We start from the raw sequence: 18648 nt of genomic DNA, 5'->3' as shown, positions 1-18648 counted from the left end.
CCACTCTGTTGGCAAATCATGTCAACTCCAACTTCAAAGCAGACGCAGACCCTGATGACATCCCACCATCTCCTCATCATGGCCTCCCCTGGATTCTTGTGAGCTCCAAAGGGGTCTCGCTTCCTCCATCCTTGCCCTTGCAATCCAGTCTCTACATGGTAGGCAAAAGGATCCTATTAAAGTCTAAGACGATCTGATCACCCTGGACTCAAAGTCCTCCAGGGGCTCCCCTGGCACACAGAGGGAAGCCCAGGTTTGCTATAATGTCCTATACAACTTGCTGCCCCCATCCCTCTGGCCTCCCCTGTGCTCTGCCTACCTCGCTAGCTGTGCTGTAGCCACACTGGCTTCCTGGCTGTGCCCCCCACCCCTGCACATGGCACATGCCCCTGCCTCGGGGCCTGCCCAGCAGCCCTCCTCTTTGCCTGGAATGCCCCTCCTCCCTCCACACCTGCCACCCCACTCACCTCCTCTACTCCAGTTGTCTGCTAAAAGTGATTTTCCCGATGAGGCTTTCCTGGACCACCCTACTTAAAACTGCCACCTGTTCCCTGCCCCAGTACTCCTGATCTGCCTTCTTTTGCTTTGTTCTTCACCTTATACATTATTCACATATTTACGGCTGTTGTTTATTGTCTCTCTTTTCCTTCTCATGGAACCACCATAAAGACAGGGAGCTTTGTGGGGTTTGTTGCTGTCTCCAAGAGCACATACTAGGTGCTCAATAAATACTGAAAGAACTGAAGGAAGGAGTTCTCAGCCTCTGTCTTCAGGCTCCAGGCAGCTGAGATGTGGGCATGTGACCCTGGCACTGCCAGTAGATGCTGTCACACATTGCTGTGAGGAGCAAGTGACCAGGACTAAAGGCTGGTGGAGGTCACTTGTGACGGCTTTGCTGGTGGTGCCCGGTGGGTGCTGGGTCCCATGCCAGACTCTTCCTGCTGAGGGAAAGTTATGTTTTCTGCCTCTTGGCTCCCAAGGCTTCTGCCTCCAGTGAGCCCCTGACTTGTCTCCCAAGACGTTTCTCTCTTTTGGCTTAAGATGCCGGAGTCAGTTTCCCAGACCCCTGACCTCAGAATCACCAAGACATTCGACCACAAGGGCCATCTCCTTCCTCTGGAAACACCCTTCCCCTTGCCCTCCCTGCCTCACTCTCATGCCTTTCTCAGCCACCTTTCAGGGCTTCCTTTCCCCCTGCCCATTCCGTGAGGATGCTCTCTGGGTCCACGTGGCTTTCTCTGGAAAAGTTTATCCATGCCTGTAATTTCAGCTTTGACTTGGGTGGCATCTCCCCAGCCGAGGAGGGCCCCCCAAGCCCCACCCACTTGGCTGGCTCCCATGAAACTTGTCTAAAACGGAACTCATTATCTAGCCCCCTCCCCAGAGCCATTGTAGATCCCACCTCACTTAAGCTCCTGAGTCAAGACCCTGGTGAGGTCTTAACTCTCTCTCACTCCTGAACCAGCCACCAGCTCCCATGAATCTACCTTGTCAGTGCCTCCTAAATCCAGAAATTTCCCCATTTTCCCTAAACAGCCCTCTTCTGCGCTAGGCGTCTTTGTCCCAGACGCATCTTTGCCTGGCAGCTGCCTCCCACTGACCTCTCGGTGTCCATCTTACTTGTTACTACCTCCTCCATCCAGATGCTGGAAACCAGTCCCTGGACCACCCTCCTGCAGGGCGTCAGCGCAAGTCTCAGGCTTCCCCAGCCCTGGGCAGCTTCCTCTCTGAGGGGGATGCATACCCCCAAACCCAGGAGACAGACTCCAGCTGGGAGGGCAGACTATCCACTTGCTCTCAGGGCAGTCTCTGGCCCACTTCGGCAAAGAGACAGACCACACAGCTCCAGGTTCACACTCAGCCTGTCATATGCACAGAAAACAGGCCTCAGCAGCATGAATGGAAGATTGTCCTTGCTTTGAATGAAATGCCAGTGAGGAATAACTTAAGCTAATTATCCAGTCATGCCGGAAGCCAAATTATAGGCATTGTCATGTTGTAAGCACCATTCCTCAAGAAAGTGGCAGGGCGACATCTGGGTGGCTGGGAGCCTGAGCTCATGATCTTTCCCTCCAACCTGCTCCCTCTCCTCCCAAGTCCCACCTCCTGAGCCCCCCTGGATATGTGGGAAACCAACTTTAGCCAGGGTTCCCAGCTTCCCCTCCTCCCCACAGCCAACTGGTTACAATGCTCTTGGTTCTCCTTCAAATATCCATCCACCCCTGTGGCTACTGCCTTCCTTCACCATCTCTTGCTCATGACCTTGGGTGAGTAGCTGAACAATTCAGAGCCCCTGTTTTCCTCACCTGTAAAAGAGGAATTAAAAAAAAAATGGTGAAAACGTAACTTAGATCAGGTATGCCGAATGCCCAGCAGAGTCTGGTTCAAACTGAGCGTTCAGGAAATGATAGTTCACTGTGCCCTCCTTGCTTCCTTCCCCCTTCCCAGTTCTGATCACATGACTTCCAATGCTTAAAAGTGTCCCTAATACCCATCCTGCAGGATAAAGTCCTAATTTCGTATCAACGCAATCAGCCCTTCGAGTTCTGGTTTCCTGCCCATCGTCCTCCCTACTATTTAGCCACACTACCTATCTCATTCATTTATGAAAAACACCAGTCGTTCTAAAGTATCCCCCTACTGATTACTTGCCGATGCCAAAGGAAGAAACTGCAACTTCACAACAGAAGGCACGGGCTGGCCCCAGCTGGCCCCACCAGTCAACATTAGCATCTCTAAAGGTGGGGCACTGAGGACACCCTGTCATAGTCCAGTAGGCAGTAGGAAGCATCACCTGCGATACGTTCTTGCCAGAATAGTCAACATGAATCCAATCAAACCTGTAAATCTAATTTCCAGTTTACAGGAAAATACAAGGTAAACAACTCTATGAGGAAGCAATCAAAGAAATCTAAAAGGTGGGACATGGATGTCTATAATTTACTTAAAATACTTTAGCAATTCAAGTCATGACATAGAGGGAAAATTATTCTAGATTTAAAAGAGAGTTAAGAGACATAGGCAAGGGCAATATGTAACCCTTATTTAGATCCTGGCTGGAACAAGCCAAATGTAAAAATGCATTTAGGGAGCCAACTAGGGAAAATTAAAGATGGACTGGGTATTAGATGATATTAGGGAATTACTGTTAGTTTTGTGAGGTGGAATAATGATATTGTAGTAAGAGAACGTCCTGAAGTATTTAGGGGGGAATTATCTCGCAACTCTGTTATTTTAAGATGTTTCAGCAAAAATATTCTAAAATATTATTAAATCTAGGCAATGGGTAAATGGGGGTTTGCTTTACTATTCTAAACTTTTCTCTAGGTTTTCAAAGGTACATAATAAAAAGGTTTTTAAAAAGCCATATTTGGGTGCCAGCCATATGCCAGTCCCTGAGCTAGACAAAACCTGAGGTGGTCCCTGTCCCACAAATAAGTTAGTGTGAATAATCAGATAATCACACTCTTGAATGAATAATGACAGGCTGATGACAGAGCCTCAAAGGAAAGGTACACGTGGTGACAGACTGACCAGCCAGAGTCTGGTTGGCAGGAGAGGGTCCCTCCGAGGACGGAGGGACGTCTGCACAGAGCTGAAGAGGAGCAGCATTAGCCAGGCCAGGTCGGCAGGGGTGAGGGAAAAGGAGTAGCCTGTGCTGCGGGAGGGCAAGAGATCTTGTTGCGTTAGGCACTAAAGAAAGCCTGAGGGACTGAAGAGAAGCGGGCCGCACAGGGGTGGAAGGCCAGGGGCGCACCCCTCCTTAGGAGGACCTGTGAGCAGGGTTGCCAATTTAGGTAACCTTACCTGAGAGCTAAGGATTTCCGCCTTTATCCTGAAAGCAAAGGGAAGCCATCGAAAGGTTCTGAGCAGGCGGGTAACAGGACCCAATGCTGCGGGCAGAGGGCATGGTGGCAGGTGGGGGCTCATTTGGGGGCAGTCGCAGTGGCCTGGCTGGGGAGGTGTGGGGAAAAGACGCAGAATGGCATAATGATGTGCCTTGCTGGAGGCACTGGCCGGCAGATGCCAAGAAGACTCCTGGGCTTCTGGACGTGGATGGAAGGGAGGGGTTTCGCTGGAAGGTTAGTGGCAGAGGAGGGCCCAGGTGGGCTTGGACGGCTGAGTTTGTGGGGCTTTTGAAATACGGGAGGTGGACGCCAGGCGGCAGAGGTATATCTGGTCAGAGCTGAGAGGGGAGGTGCGGCCTGAGCCCCTGGTGGACGGATGATAATCGCAGAGTGAGCGTAGAAGAGTCCAGGGAAAGAAAGAAGTTCTGGATCGAGCCTTGAGGAGCCCTGGACATTTGGGGTTGAAGAGGGGAGGATGGGCCTTAGATGAAGACCAAGAGGGAGCAGCCAGTGAAGCGGGAGGACAACTGGAGCGTGAGGTGCCCAGGAACTGAGCAACTAGAGAGTTTCTAGAAAGCAGTGGCAACCGTGCGGGCTGCTGCTGAGAGGTCAAGGTGGAACGCTGACAAGGGTCTGCTAGTTTTGATGATATCGAGGCCCTTGGGACCCCAGTGAGGGCGATTTCAGTGGCAGGGGATGGAAGCAGCTGGAAGTGGGTTGAGGAGTAAGTGGGAAGCAGGAAAGGCAAGATAACGTATATAGACAGCCCTTTGGGGGAAGTTTGGCTGTGAAGCGGAGGTGAGAGGGATGAAGACTAGAGCATTTGGGGTCAAGGGAAGGTTTTGCTTTTTAATGGGAGAGATGCGCTGATGGCTATGCAAGGGAGCTAAGGGATAATTCTTAAGAAGGCAGATGGGACAGGGCCAAAGCCAGGCCATCTCCTCTGCTTAACAGAAGGAAAAGAACGTTGACAGTTGGTAGCTGATAGTGCATAAGACAAGTACTTGCTCACCTGTGTTCCTTGCTCATACGGTTTCCTCAGTTGGAATTCCCTGTGCCACCTCTTGTGAACTCCTGTTCAACCTTCGGAACCCAGGTGGGAGATCACTTTCTCTGAAAAGACTCTCCTCTAAGGTCACACCTCCTCTAAGGCTCAAAGAACCACAGTCATGCCTCTATTGCTGCTTCTCAAACAAGCCTGTCATGTCCCTCTTCCCCAGCAGACTACGTCTCCTACTGAGTCCTCAGGGCCTCACGCACAGCTTGCTTCAAGGTGGGTGTGCTGTAGCAATGAATAAATGACGAATAAATGAATGAACTAACTATTGACAATGGAGGAAGTATCACAGGAGGAGGGCAAGCCTGGAATGATTCCTGGGGAACATGGAGCAAGAATGGGAAAAGGGAGAGAAACAGGAAAGGGGAGAAGGCAGCCTAAGCTACCACCAAGAGCATTTGCGTCTACCCAGGCCTTCTGCGGACCAGGAGCTGAACATAGGGTTTTTCTCATTTAATCCTCACAGTATCCCCAGGAGGAATATTGTCTGCTTGTACGCTATCTGCTTGATTCCCACCCTAAAATTTAAGTTCCCTGAGAGCAGGGGCTTGTCTGTCTTGCTTACCACTGTACCTCCAATGTTCCAGCGGCTCCTGGCACATAGTTAGTTAGGGTCACCAGATAAAAATAGATGCCCAGCTATATTTGAACTTCAAATAACAAATAATTTTAGTACGAATATGTCCTGTACTTTTTTTGCTGTTAAAGTTGGCAGTCCTATTCATAGTAGGTGCTTAGTAAATATTACTGAATAAACATTGCGTGAGCAAATGACAGAGGATGCAATTAGCAAAGTCCAATCTTTAGGAATTTTCAAACAATCTGGTTTCTTCAATAAGTTGCAAAGAGAAAAAAAAGATATAAAGGGGGGAAATACAGAATAAAAGAGATTTAGGAAACATAGCAACCACTAGCAATTCTTATTTGAATCCTAATTCAAATAAGCTAAATAAATTATAAAGAAAAGATATTATGAGATAATTAGAAATTTCAACACTGTCCACTATTTGATGGTGCTAAAGGATGATTGTCAATTCTTTTTAGATTTGATAATAGGGTTGGGGTTATGTTTACTTTTTTTTAAAAAAAAGATTTATTTATTTATTTATTTATTTCCCTCCCCTTCCCCCTCCCACCCGGTTGTCTGTTCTCTGTGTCTATTTGCTGCATCTTCTTTGTCCTCTTCTGTTGTTGTCAGCGACACGGGAATCAGTGTTTCTTTTTGCTGCCTCATCTTGTTGTGTCATTTCTCTGTGTGGGCGGTGTTATTCTTAGGCAGGCTGCACTTTCCTAGGCGGTGGGCGGCTCTCCTTACGGGGCGCACTCCTTGCGCATGGGGCTTTCCTGCGTGGCGCGGCACTCCTTGCGCGCATCAGCACTGCGCATGGGCCAGCTCCACACGGGTCAAGGAGGCCCGGGGTTTGAACCGCCGGCCTCCCATGTAGTAGACGGACGCCCTAACTGCTGGGCCAAGTCCCTTCCCTATTTTTACTTTTAAAGACTCTATCTGGGCGGCGGACTTGGCCCAGCGGTTAGGGCGTCCGTCTACCACATGGGAGGTCTGCGGGTGTTGGCTTGGTAGTGATGCAAGTCTGCTGGATGTGTATGGGGTCTGATTTAGGGAGTTCTGGAGGCACAAGAAGAAAATATATGGTGGTGGTTGGGATCAGGTGGGGGTGAGAAATGGCTTCTCTCTCAGATGCTGCATAGTAGGCTACAAGCTTGAACTTGAGCTTGGACTTGGGACCTGGCTGCCTGAGTATGAGTCCTTGCTCTGCCACTTGCTAGCTGTGTGACCTTGGGCAAGTCACTTAACTTCTCTGACTCTTGTTGTCTTCATTTTTAAAAGGAATATTAGTGGTATCTACCATGTGAAGTAATTGGAATCCTCATACATTGTTGGTGGGAATGTCAAATGGTACAGCTAGTTGAGAAAACAATTTCTTAGTTTCTCAAAAAGTTAAACATAAACTTAACATACGACCTGACAATTCCATGCTTAGGTATCTACTCAAGAGAAATGAAGACATTTCTGCACAAAGACTTGTATGCCCATGTTCATAGCAGCATATTTCACACTGGCCAAAGAGTGGAAACAACCCACATGTGGTTGGATAAACAAAATGGGGTGTAACCATAAAATGGAATACTATTCAGCAATAAAAAGGGACAGACTACTAATACTGATACAACCTGGATACACCTCAAAAAAATTATGCTTAGTGAAAAAAGATAGATGCAAAAGACCACATATTGTATGACTCCATTTATTTTATTTTATTTTATTTTATTTTTTAAAGATTTATTTATTTATTTAATTTCCCCCCCTCCCCTGGTTGTGTGTTCTTGGTGTCTATTTGCTGCGTCTTGTTTCTTTGTCCCCTTCTGTTGTCGTCAGCGGCACGGGAAGTGTGGGCGGCGCCATTCCTGGGCAGGCTGCTCTTTCTTTTCACGCTGGGCGGCTTTCCTCACGGGCGCACTCCTTGCGCGTGGGGCTCCCCCACGCGGGGGACACCCTTGCGTGGCACGCAACTCCTTGCACGCATCAGCGCTGCGCATGGCCAGCTCCACACGGTGTATGACTCCATTTATATGAAATATCCGAACAAGGTAAATCTATAGAGACAACTTGGGGTTCAGAGTAGGAATGGGAAGTTGCACTGAGTGAGGATGAGGGATCTTCTAGGAGACGTTCTAAAATTGGATTGTGGTGCTGGCTGTACTAAAAATCGTGGAATTGGACACTGAAAATGGGTTATGTATGGAATATTAAAAAAATTTAAAAATCCTATCTCATAGAATTGTTACGGGCATTAACAATTCATAAATGAATATAATACAAAGTGCTTAGAACAGAGCCTGGAGCACAGGAAGTGGTATCGGAGTTATTATGGGACTGGAGTTATTATGGATGTCTGTTGGCACAGGTCCCTACTGTGCCTGCCGTGGGGGAAGGACAACTGTCAGGTCCTCTGGCCCAGAGTCCTCAAACGTGGACCTTACTGCCTTTGGTCAGACCGAGATGGACTGAGGAAGGGGAAGGGCTGGCTTCCAGGTCCAGGAGGGCAGCTGTACTCAGCCTGTGTTCCAGTTTTGGGGGGCTCTCGCCTTGCATGGGGTAGGAGCCCACCTTCCATTGTCATTCATTCATTTATTTAAAAATATTTATTGAATGCTTACTTTGTGCCAGACCCTGCTGGGCACCAGGCATCAGTGGTCCTTGCTCTCGTGGAGATAGCACCTTAGTTATGAGTTATGAAGAGGCCTGTGACAGAATAGCAGGGGGTTCCTAGTTTACATTAGTGTCGGGAAGGGCTCTCTGAGGAGGAGACATTTGTGCTGGTCATGTGAAGAGTGGGTGGCTGAGCGTGTGCAAAGGCCTGAGGGCAAGCAAGAGCTTGGTGCATTATCTAGATGGAAAGAAGTCCAGTTTGACTGGAGCAATGAAAGGAGGGGAGAATGCAGCACACGTTGAGGTAGGAGAGGAGGCAGGGGCGAGATCTTGTAAGCTGAGGCAGGTTTTTTTTTGTTGTTGTTGTTGTTTTTGAGAGGAAATCAAGTGTTTATCTGGGGGGAACCAGATTTGGCTCAACTGATAGAGCATCCACCTACCACATGGGAGGTCCAGGGTTCAAACCCGGGGCCTCCTGACCTGTGTGGTGAGCTGGCCCATGCGCAGTGCTGATGCGCTCAAGGAGTGCCCTGCCATGCAGGGGTGTCCCCCATGTAGAGGAGCCCCATGTGCAAGAAGTGTGCCCCGTATGGAGAGCCGCCCCGCACAAAAAAAGTGCAGCCTGCCCAGGAGTGGCGCCACAAACACGGAGAGCTGACGTAGTAAGAAGACGCAACAAAACAAGACACAGATTCCCCGGGGGGCCCCTGACAAGAATACAAGTGGACACAGAAGAACACACAGCAAATGGACACAGAGAACAGACAACTGGGGAGGAGGAAAGGAAGGGGAGAGAAATAAAAAATAAATCTTAAAAAAAAAAAAAAGGAGTTTATCTGGGGATGAATGGGGTCATCTCCCCTGGGATCTCATGGGAGTTTCAGGCTCTCTCCACCTCTTCAGCCCTGCCCCCGGGGAGGGGGGGCAGGTTCTGCCTCAAGGCTTCAGGCTGTCTTTGGAAATCATGCTGCCTGTCACTGAAGGGGGTTAGAGGCCCAGACAGAAGGTGAGGGTTTCCTAAGGTCACTCAGAGAGGTGATGACCGATTCAGGAAAAGATCCCAGGAGTCCGCCGCCCCCAGACCAGTGTTTGTGCAGTCGTCACCTGCTGCCCAGTTGGCTCATCGCACAGTCCCCTCCCCTTCCCTTCCCAGTCCGTCTCCCAACCGAGAGGGGCCTTTCTATCCCTTGTTCCAGGAGATGTCGGGTGCGACCCAGCTCCCAAGCCCTGTCGGTGTAGTTCCCCTGCGGAGGAGGGCGGTTCCTGACCAGGGAGTTGCCAGGTCATCCTTTCTGCCGAGGACGGGGTTGGCTGTCCTCTACTGGGGGCAACAGGAATTGCAACAGTTCGGCCAACCGAACCGAGTGATGGTGACCCTCACATTATACGTTAACCCTTGTGACAACGTTATGAGGAAACCACTGTTTCCCATTTTCACTGATAGGGAAATGGCAGCTCAGACTGTCTAGGTAACCTGCCCAGGATTGCCCCCCTGCGGCCCCCAGTCCAAGCTGTCTGAAACAGGAAGCTTGTGGTCCTTTCAGCGCGGGGAATTATTCCTACCACCCCCTCTGTAAAGAGCTTCCATGCTACAAAGTGCTTGCCCACCCTCTATTCTGGGGTGCCTAATTAGAGGCAGGAGAAGAAAGGGGAGGCAGAGGGAATTCTTCCCCCAGGAAAGGACTCTCAATAGTAAGGGCTCCGCAATAAAGCCGGTAACCCCAGGCTTGGAGGGGGGTTGCTTTTGGATCTGCATTGTTATGTAATATTCACTCATTTATTCATACCAAACATTTCTTAGGCGACAATATGAATGAGGCTCTGTGGAAAAAGAGGAGTTTTGCAGTCTGGGTCTCTGCAGATGGGGCCTATTCCCTCCTCCCTAGGCTGGTAGAGGTGGATTGAAGCGGATGCCCATCTGCTCAACAAGCAGAAGAATGCTGGTGCTGCTGTCTCGAGGAAGAGTCCTCAGCACTGCCTCCCAGAAGAGACAGTATGAAGATGATCATCCTTCCAGAATTGTCTTCCAGTAGAGGGCGAGCGTGTGTGGAGGATGGAGCCGGGGCTCTTGGGACAGTTGGAAACCCTGGACTCTAAACCCAGCTTAGCTGGGGGAACTGGTGGGACCCCAGGACCCCTCCCCCCATGACAACTGCCCTGGAGACCTCTTTTGCAGAAGATACCAGGGGGCTAGTATTTTGAGCAATAGACCACCACACCCCGCCCTCCTCAAACCCCAGTCCCACCTCTGGGGTTTTACCTTTTGGCCTCTGCAAAAGGGAGGTGGGGGCGGCAGACCCTCCTCATCTCTTTCCTCCCAGATGGTACTTGGTGACATGTGGGGAAACAATGCCTCCGTTGTCACTGCTGGAGAGCCAGGATGCAAGCTACATCATCATTCTCCTTAGGGAAACTCTCTCTTGCCCCAGTCCCAAATGAGATATTCCTCTCTGTGGCCCCCAGCATCCCTCCAGCCAGTATACTAACTTCTCTTTATATTTCTGGGCATGGGGGGCAGCCATATTCCAATAACCTGATTTCAATCAAGAGAGAAGTATTCCTGGGGATTTAATAATATTCATTTAAAGTATTTATTGAACACCTATTTTGCCTGAGTACTGTTCTAGAACGTGGGGATGCTGCAGGGATTAAGAAGACGACCCCATCAGCTCATTTCCAGGCTAGTGAGAGAGACACATAATAAAGAAATAAACTCATAGCCTTTCATGTAACAGGAAAGCGTGCAGAAACTAAAATAGGGTAAGGGGGAGATAGATCGTGCTAGGGGGTGGGTGGTCCTGCATTTTGAGGATTTTTATTGGGAATTCACCTTTTCTTTGTGTCACTCTCCTTGGGGGAGATAAGAGTGAGGGTCTGTGTCCTGTGTCCTCCCGTCTCTAGCCCCCTCAACCCATTTTGGCAGCTCAGGCTTCAGCGGGCAGAATTTTGGGATTGGAAGGGAGCTGCAGAGCGAGTCCCTTGGAATTTTAAGAGGTTGGGCATTTCAAAACTGCATGAAAGAAATGGAAACAGTACTGAGAAAACCTACTTCTCTTCCGTCTGTGGGTGTAACAATACTACCCCTTCCTCTGAATTGATTTTTCCCTTTGTTCCTCTTGCACAGACGTACTGAGTTTCTAACTACTCATTCAATGACATTTTGGAGCCCACAGTGTGCCAGGCACTGCTCTCCGGGCCCCGGAACAGGAAAGTAAGCAACAGTCTCTGCCCGCAGGAGTCTCTGCTGTGCACATTTCGTAAACAGCTCGTCTTGTTTAATCTTATCCCTCAGCACTGTTTTTGAAATTCATCTATGTTCATGCACATAGCTCTATTAGCCCCAAGAACATTCCCGTTTTACAGATGCGGAAATTGTGACCGCGAAGAGTCAAACGAGTTGCTTTCGAGCAAACGACGCCATCACGTAATCCCGGGACCTCACCGGACCACGTGCAGCGGCGCCTTTCGCCGCCAGCGATCGCACCCACGCACCCTCTCCTGCTCGGGCTCCCAGCCGCCGCAGCGCCGGGTCCACGTGTGTGTGTCTGTGTGCCGAATGGGGACGGGGGCGGTGCCGCCGGCGGGGTGGGGTCCTGGCTGACGTCACGGGCAGAGCCGCCCAATCGGCGGCGGGCTCGCGGCCCCGGCGCTGGTATTGGGGCAGCGAGGGGGCAGTTCTCTATAACGCGGTCTCCGGGAGCCAGCCGGGAAGAAAGAAGCCGAGCGGGCGGAAGGCGCCCTCCCCGCCGCCTGGGCCCGGGCACCGGGTGCCGGGCCCGGGGTCCTTCCCGCCTCCCGCGGCCGCCCGCCGCTTTGTTTCCCCAGCCTCCGTGCTCCGGGCCACTCGAGAGGGGCGCCCGCCGGGGCTGCGCAGGGAACGCGGCGGCAGGAAGGGCGGCCGACCGCGCCGGGACTCGCAGGGACCCAGGAGTCCGGCCGCCAGGAGGGCCGCGTGACGAGATCGAGGAGGGAGCAGGAGTCCCGCGGCCCCGGGGTGCGGGCCGGGGGCGCCCGTGAGCAGAGACCTCCCCGTCGAGGGGGGGGCGATGTTCCCCTCGCCCGCGGGGACTTCGGGCAGCCAGGGCATCCCGCCGCTGGGACCAGGGCCCCCGCAGTGGGCACCCCCCCGGGCGGCTCCATGGAGACACTGTGCCCCGCACCCCGCCTCTCAGTGCCGGCGTCCCCGCGAGGGTCGCCCTGCTCCCCCACGCCCCGGAAGCCGCGTCGGGGGACCCAGGAATTCTCTCCTCTGTGCCTGCGTGCCCTTGCCTTCTGCGCCCTTGCCAAACCCCGGGCGCCTCCTCTGGGCCTGGGGCCTGGGGAGCTGGCGCCGCGGCCCCCCGTGTTGTTGGGCCCTCACGACCCCCGGTGCACCGGCGGCTGGACCCCGGATGGCCTGAAGCACCTCGGGGGACAGGCCGGGCCGTCCAGCGATCCGAGCTCCCCGGCCGGCAACGATGCCGACGTCGCGGTGTCCCAGGGCCGCGGCGCGGAGGAAGAGGGCGGAGGCGGTTTCCCGCACTTGGGCTCTCGCTGCTGCGCACCGCCGGCCCGCTGCCCGGCGCCCCGGCGCCCCGGGGAATCTCCGACCAGCTCCGCCCGGGCTTCGGCTAGAGCAGCCCCCGCTCTCGAGTCGCAGCCTGGCCCCGCCGCCAGCCCGCCTCGGGAGCCCAGCCCCGTGCCTCCGCCGCCACCTGCGGGTCTCTCCACCGAGCCCGCCGGTCCAGGGGGGGCGCCGGAGCCGTCCCCGCCGAGCCAGCCGGCGGCAGTCGATGGAAACGCCCCGGCGGCCGCCCCCGAGACACCAGCCGCAGGCCCCTCGACGGCCCGCGGGGCGCCGGCGACGCAGGGCGACCTCCGCCAGGAACATTTCGATCGTTTGATCCGCCGGTCGAAGCTTTGGTGTTACGCGAAGGGCTTCGCGCTGGACACTCCGAGTTTGCGTCGCGGGCCGGAGCGGCCGCCAGCGAAAGGCCCCGCCCGGGGAGCCGCCAAGAAACGTCGGCGGCCCGCGCCGCCGCATCGCCGCGCGCAGCCCCGCCGCCCCGCACCGACGCTCCCCACCGCAAGCACCTTCAGCCTCCTGGACTGCTTCCCCTGCCCCCCGGCCCTGGTGGTGGGGGAGGACGGGGACTTAGGGCCGGCATCCTCGCTTCGCCTCCAGGAAGGCGATAAGCCCCCGCCCGCCCATCCGCTGTGGAGGTGGCAGGTGGGGGGTCCCGCTGTCCCTGAGCCCCCCGGCCTCAAATTCTGGGGAATCAACATGGAGGAGCTGTGACCGTGGGACTTTTGCCAAGGGGGAAAGTTTGGGCCGCTCCCAAACTGGGGGCCCGAGGACAGAGCTCGTGTCTCACCTTTTGCTTGTCCCCTTCCCTGACGATTTATGGGCTTTGGGCAAAGGGAACTCAAGTGACAGTGATCTTTAAGCACCTAAGTGGTCGGGGTGACACCCGTTTCCCTCACCCTTTGGAGAGGAGCCAAGGGCCGGGGCCTGGCGCAGGCTTAACCGAGAAAGGCTTAAGGCCGTGGATTCCAGTCCCTGCTCCCTTCCAGCTTGGCCCTCTGGGGGCCGGGCCTTCACTCCAGGGCGAGCAAAGGAGGGGTACAGCTCTAAGACCAAAAAAAAAAAAAAAAAATCCAGAGGGAGAGAGACCTTGGGGATGGACAAACCGGTTGTTTCTGTGGGCGAGCCAGGAGATGAGGGGGTGGGGTGGGGGCGGGGAGGTGATTGGCAGCTCCCCGGGGGTATCCCCCACCCCCACCATCCAGGCCTTTAACCCCTCACTCCCCTCAGGCCTTCCCAGCTCCTAGTGGTGTTGGAGCCTAATGGGGGAGGGGACAGTTCCGGCTAGAGGAGGACCGTTCCCTTCCTGTTCCCTTCCTAGGGTCCCCTAAGCTAGGTGACCCCTGGTTGGTGAGATTCTGCTTCAGCCACCACCCTATCCCTTCTGTCCAGTTTTGAAGTTCTCCCCTCAGCTCTTTCATTTGCTTTCAGTTTTTAAGGTCTGAAGGGTGAGATTCCCCTTTGAGGATTCAGACTCCCTCCCCAGTTTCCTCCTCCAAGGAAAATGATTAAATGGGGCAGGGCTCAGGGGCAGCGAAGGTGTAGCCTTCGCCTGGGAAGGGGCAGGAGGCTATCCCAGGGTAAGTAATGGAAGGTGGAAGAAGTCAATAAAATCAGACCAACTTCTTCCACTGATTTATGACTGAGGATGAAGAGAGAGGGGGGAAGGTAGAGGCAGGCCTGGGTCTGCTCGGGACACCCAAACTCAGCCCCCTTCAAGGGAAGAGGGTGAAGGGAAGGGCTTTCTGTTCTAGGCCTAACCTCAAGGGTCCCAGCGAGATTCGATGAATTTCAAAGGGGTAAAGTCTGGGCTTGAGTGGGAATTGGGTTGAGGTACCCTCGGCTTCACCCCCCTGGGCCTCAGGCATTTTGGTTGTCAGGGATCTGATGGATCCGAAGTGGGCAGGGCTAGGGGATTAGGTTTGGGGTCAGAGGTTCTGTTTTCGAGGGGGAGGGGTGGAGCCCCTTTCTCTCCACCTAGGTGAGGGCAGGGAGATTCCAAGTTGAGGTGTGAGGGGAAGCTGGGGTTCGCTGCTCTGCCCGGCAGTGAGGGGACCCAGGGACCCTTTTCCCCCAAAACCGGGCCTGGGGGGAACGATTCCCGCATGACACTGGGGAAGGGCTTGTCTCCTTTTCTGTGAAAATGCTGTGTAAAAAAGTTGCTACTGTTTGCATAGAGCAGATTTTTGAGAAAAACTGTTTTGGAGCACAAAAAGTTTCATTTGTTTTATAAGCTGTCTCCTTTCATTTTTCTTCTGCTGGGGGTGAGGGTGGGGGCGGGTGGGTGGGCGGGGGTTGAGTCCGCTCTCTTTCTCCTCAACATCTGGCCTTTATGAACCCTGCTGCCCTCCCCCTCCCCCTTCCAGCTGTGTTGTGGGAGGAGGGAGGGCGGGGCGGGGAGCGAGCCTTCCACCGCTGCTCTTCAGGGGTATCTCTATCTTTACCTTGCTCCAGAAAGGAGAAGGGGAGGAAGAAGAGGGGAGGAAGGCAGATGTGAGAAGATAGCTGTTAGGGGGTGCGTGCTGCTTGTGAGGAGAAATTTGGCAAGGCAGTCTCCCTGTTTTTAAAAAGCTCCTTGCCTTTTGTCATGTCTGCATCAGCTTTGGCCCTGTAGACCTGCCCGGAGCTGGGAGAGGCTGGCGTGAGCTCCGGGGAAGGAGGAAAGGGTGGTGGGTCATGATATACTCTTTTCAGGCTCACCTTCTTCTCTGAGGATAGGAGGTGGTGCCCGTTAATTTGCCCGACCCCTCCCCTATCCCCCAGTGAAAGTATTCAACCTCAGTCTGGAAGGCTCTGGAAGCGTGCAGGGGCCATGAGCTAAATACACTGTTTGGCGGGACCTGGAACTTCCCTTGCTGAATGGTTTAATTTGGATGATCTCAGAGCTGGAAGTATCCCTAGAAACTTTATAGGTATAAGAGATGCTATTATTTTCTTAGAGCTGCCATAACAAACCATCACAAATGTGGTGACTCCAAATAACAGAAGCTTATTCTTGGTTCTGAATGCTAGAAGTGGGAAAGCAAGGTGTCAGAGGGCTGCCCTCCCCCCCCCAAGGCTCCAGGGAGCATCGTTCTTGCCTCTTCCAGCTTCTGGTGGCCGCAGGCATTCCTTGGCTTGTGGTCTGACTCTAATTTTTGCCTCATCTTCACACGGCCTTCCCTTCTGTCTCTTGTAAGGACAATTGCCCGTCCAGATGATCTAGGACGCTCTCGTCTTAGATCCTTAACTGAATTACACCAGCAAAGGTCCTTTCCCAAATAAAGGCACACTCACAGGTTCTGGGGGTTAGGACTTGGACATACCTTTTGGGGACCACCTTTCAACCCCCTACAGAAACTGTCTCAGAAAGAAGAAACCTGCCCTGACTTCCTGGGGAAAGGAAACTTGCAGTGAAGTGTGCTGGGCAGGTGTGGGGGCAGTGCCTGCAGACGCTCCTGAATTGCAGCGGCCTGGAGAAAGGGTAGAGTTTGACTCTGAGGATGCTTAGATCCCCCTGCCCCCAACCCTACCCTGAGCCGGGGAGGAGCGTCAGCCAAACCCAGTCTCCACTGGCTTCCTTGGCACCCCCCAGGTCTCTCACTCCTGGTTGTCTGTCTGCGTCCATCCCGCCCCTCCCCAGCTTTGGGGACCCTGCCTCTGGCCATCACACACGTTTGTCTGTCAGGGATGTGGAGGTGGCAGGGTCTTAGTTTCTGCAGGGTCTCAGTTCTCTTACTGGGCTGTCTCTTTCCCCCAAATCCCAGAGGGTTTCCTCCATGTGGACCCCTATCTCCCACAGCTCTGGCGCTGGGTCCTGCCCCACCCCTCCCGAGAGCGAAGGCCGCCTTAAGTTTTGCTTTTAGGCACTTTGCCTGCCTCACCCTAGTCCCAGCCCTGCTCACCATCGCCTCCCTCGGCCTCGCACCTCAGTCGCCCCCACACCTTCTGCCTCTGGCCCCTTAAATCTTCGTGGCCTTACTTCACCCCCCTAACTCCCCTGAAACGGCTTTTTCCAAGGTTATCCAACAATCTTGACTACAAAGCCAGTGGCCGACCCTCCACCCTGACCCACTCCCCCACGTCCCTGGACCGTGATACTGCTGGACCAGTGCCAGCATCTCTCAATTCCCTCTCTCCAAGAGTCCCTCCTCTGTCTCCCATGTTGCCTCTTCTTCCTTCTTTTTTTAAAAATTTAATTTAATTAATTTTTTTAAAGATTTATTTTTTATTTATTTCTCTCCCCCCCCCGAGTTGTCTGCTCTCTGTGTCCATTCGCTGTGTGTTCTTCTGTGACCGCTGCTATCCTTATCAGCGGCACTGGGAATCTGTGTCTCTTTTTGTTGCATCATCTTGCTGTGTCAGCTCTTCGTGTGGGCGGCGCCATTCCTGGGCAGGCTGCACTTTCTTTCGCGCTGGGCGGCTCTCCTTACGGGGTGCACTCCATGCGCGTGGGGCTCCCCTACGCGGGGGACACCCCTGCGTGGCAGGGCACTCCTTGCGCACATCAGCACTGTGCATGCGTCAGCTTCACATGGGTCAAGGAGGCCCGGGGTTTGAACCACGGACCCTCCCATATGGTAGGCAGACGCCCTATTCATTGGGCCAAGTCCGCTTCCCTCTTCTACCTTCTGTCTTCAGGAAGCTCTACAAGGGAGCCCCGTGATGACAAGTCTCCCCACACCTCCCTATGTGATCCCTTGCCTTCCTCTCCCAAGTTTTCAGCTTGTACCTGCAAAGGTGACTCACAGATGACTGCCCCTGCCTCCTCCCCCTCCAGCCCCTCTCCCTCTCCCCCTCCAACCCCTCTCTCCCTCTCCCTTTCCCCCCTCTAGCCCCTCTCCCCCTCCCTCCCTCTCCCTCTCCCTCTCCCTCCCTTTCCCTCTACCCCTCCAGCCCCTCTCCCTCTCCCTCTCCCTCTCCCTTTTCCCCCTCCCCCTCCAGCCCCTCTCCCCCCTCCCCCTCCAGCCCCTCTCCCTCTCCCTCTCCCTCCTGTCTTCACGCTGATGATCTGCTGGCAACTCGTAGGCTCCCTATTGAAGAGCAGGTTCATTGTCTCCACCCCCTGCTCACACCAGCCTCCCCCACCCCCTACATCTATTCACCATTCTGGTTAGAGCACTATCTTTCTCCCCATTACCTCCCCAAGACTCAGCACCTTGAATCCTCTTTTGACCCAGAGCTAACTATTTTCGAACTTCGCTCTTTTCTCTTGCCTCCCCAGTATCTCTTGCATCCATAATCCCTTCTCTGTTCTGGTTTAGGTGTCCACTACCCCTTGTCTGAACTTGCAGTAGCCACCTAACTAGCTTCCGGGTCTCTGGTCCTTCTCTGATTCCCTATGATTGGGTTACATTCTTACTCAGTGGATTTCTTGATTTTATTAAATGCAACCTCCTTGGTCTGTTGTTTGGGGGTCTTGGTGATTTAGCCCTTCCACACTGGAAAGCCCTTCCTTCCCCAGCCGCTTACCCTTTTCTCTACCTTCATTCTTTAAAGAGCATTTGAAATTCCCTCTCTTCCATGAAGTCTTCTTTGATTCCCCCAGTTGGATGTGATCCTCTAGAACTTTCTTTACCCTTTTATGACTGGGGGAAAGTCAGTGGAGTGTGGTGGAAGGATTATGGGTTTTGGGGCCAAACACTTGCAGCTGCCCTCTCTGTAGATAGCCTGGAAAGCTGAAAGGATGCCCCTGGAAGAATCCCCTTTCTGACCCAAGCTTTCATTTCATTGCTTTGGCCTTAACTGAGGGTCATTGACATGAAACAGTCACTTCAAAATCACTCCTGCAATTGTAAAATCTTCCTGAGAAGACACTGTCCAGTACATTCAAGTGCCCCTACATGCTGTCGTACAGGATATTTTCCTTTTGGGAAGTAGTGCAGGGGGTGGGGTGGCATTTGTTTCTCTGGAAGAATTGAGTTGTCCCCTCTTCTCTGGCAGTGAGTTATGTAACCCATTCTAATTCCTCTTTTGCCCCAGCTGCCAGGAAGCTCAGATTCTCAGCCAGTAGCAATATGCTAATGAC

The 18648-nt window shown here is 53.4% G+C and overlaps 1 protein-coding gene across 1 annotated transcript; it reads left to right on the top strand.

Annotated features, from left to right (window-relative positions):
- Nucleotides 1–11767: 11767 nt before the first annotated feature.
- EPOP (elongin BC and polycomb repressive complex 2 associated protein) lies at nucleotides 11768–14263 on the top strand. The gene has a single exon (XM_004467380.5). It carries the CDS (start codon nucleotides 12216–12218, stop codon nucleotides 13353–13355), a length of 1140 nt encoding a protein of 379 aa, XP_004467437.1. The 5' UTR covers nucleotides 11768–12215; the 3' UTR covers nucleotides 13356–14263.
- Nucleotides 14264–18648: the final 4385 nt, after the last annotated feature.

Source organism: Dasypus novemcinctus, chromosome 21, assembly GCF_030445035.2.
Source record: "Dasypus novemcinctus isolate mDasNov1 chromosome 21, mDasNov1.1.hap2, whole genome shotgun sequence".
Classification (NCBI taxonomy): Eukaryota; Metazoa; Chordata; class Mammalia; order Cingulata; family Dasypodidae; genus Dasypus; species Dasypus novemcinctus.
This window is presented reverse-complemented; position numbering and strand designations above follow the sequence as displayed.

Excerpts from the sequence above, each read along its gene's own strand:
- EPOP (XM_004467380.5), top strand. The coding sequence starts at position 12,216 with ATGGAGACACTGTGCCCCGCACCCCGCCTCTCAGTGCCGGCGTCCCCG.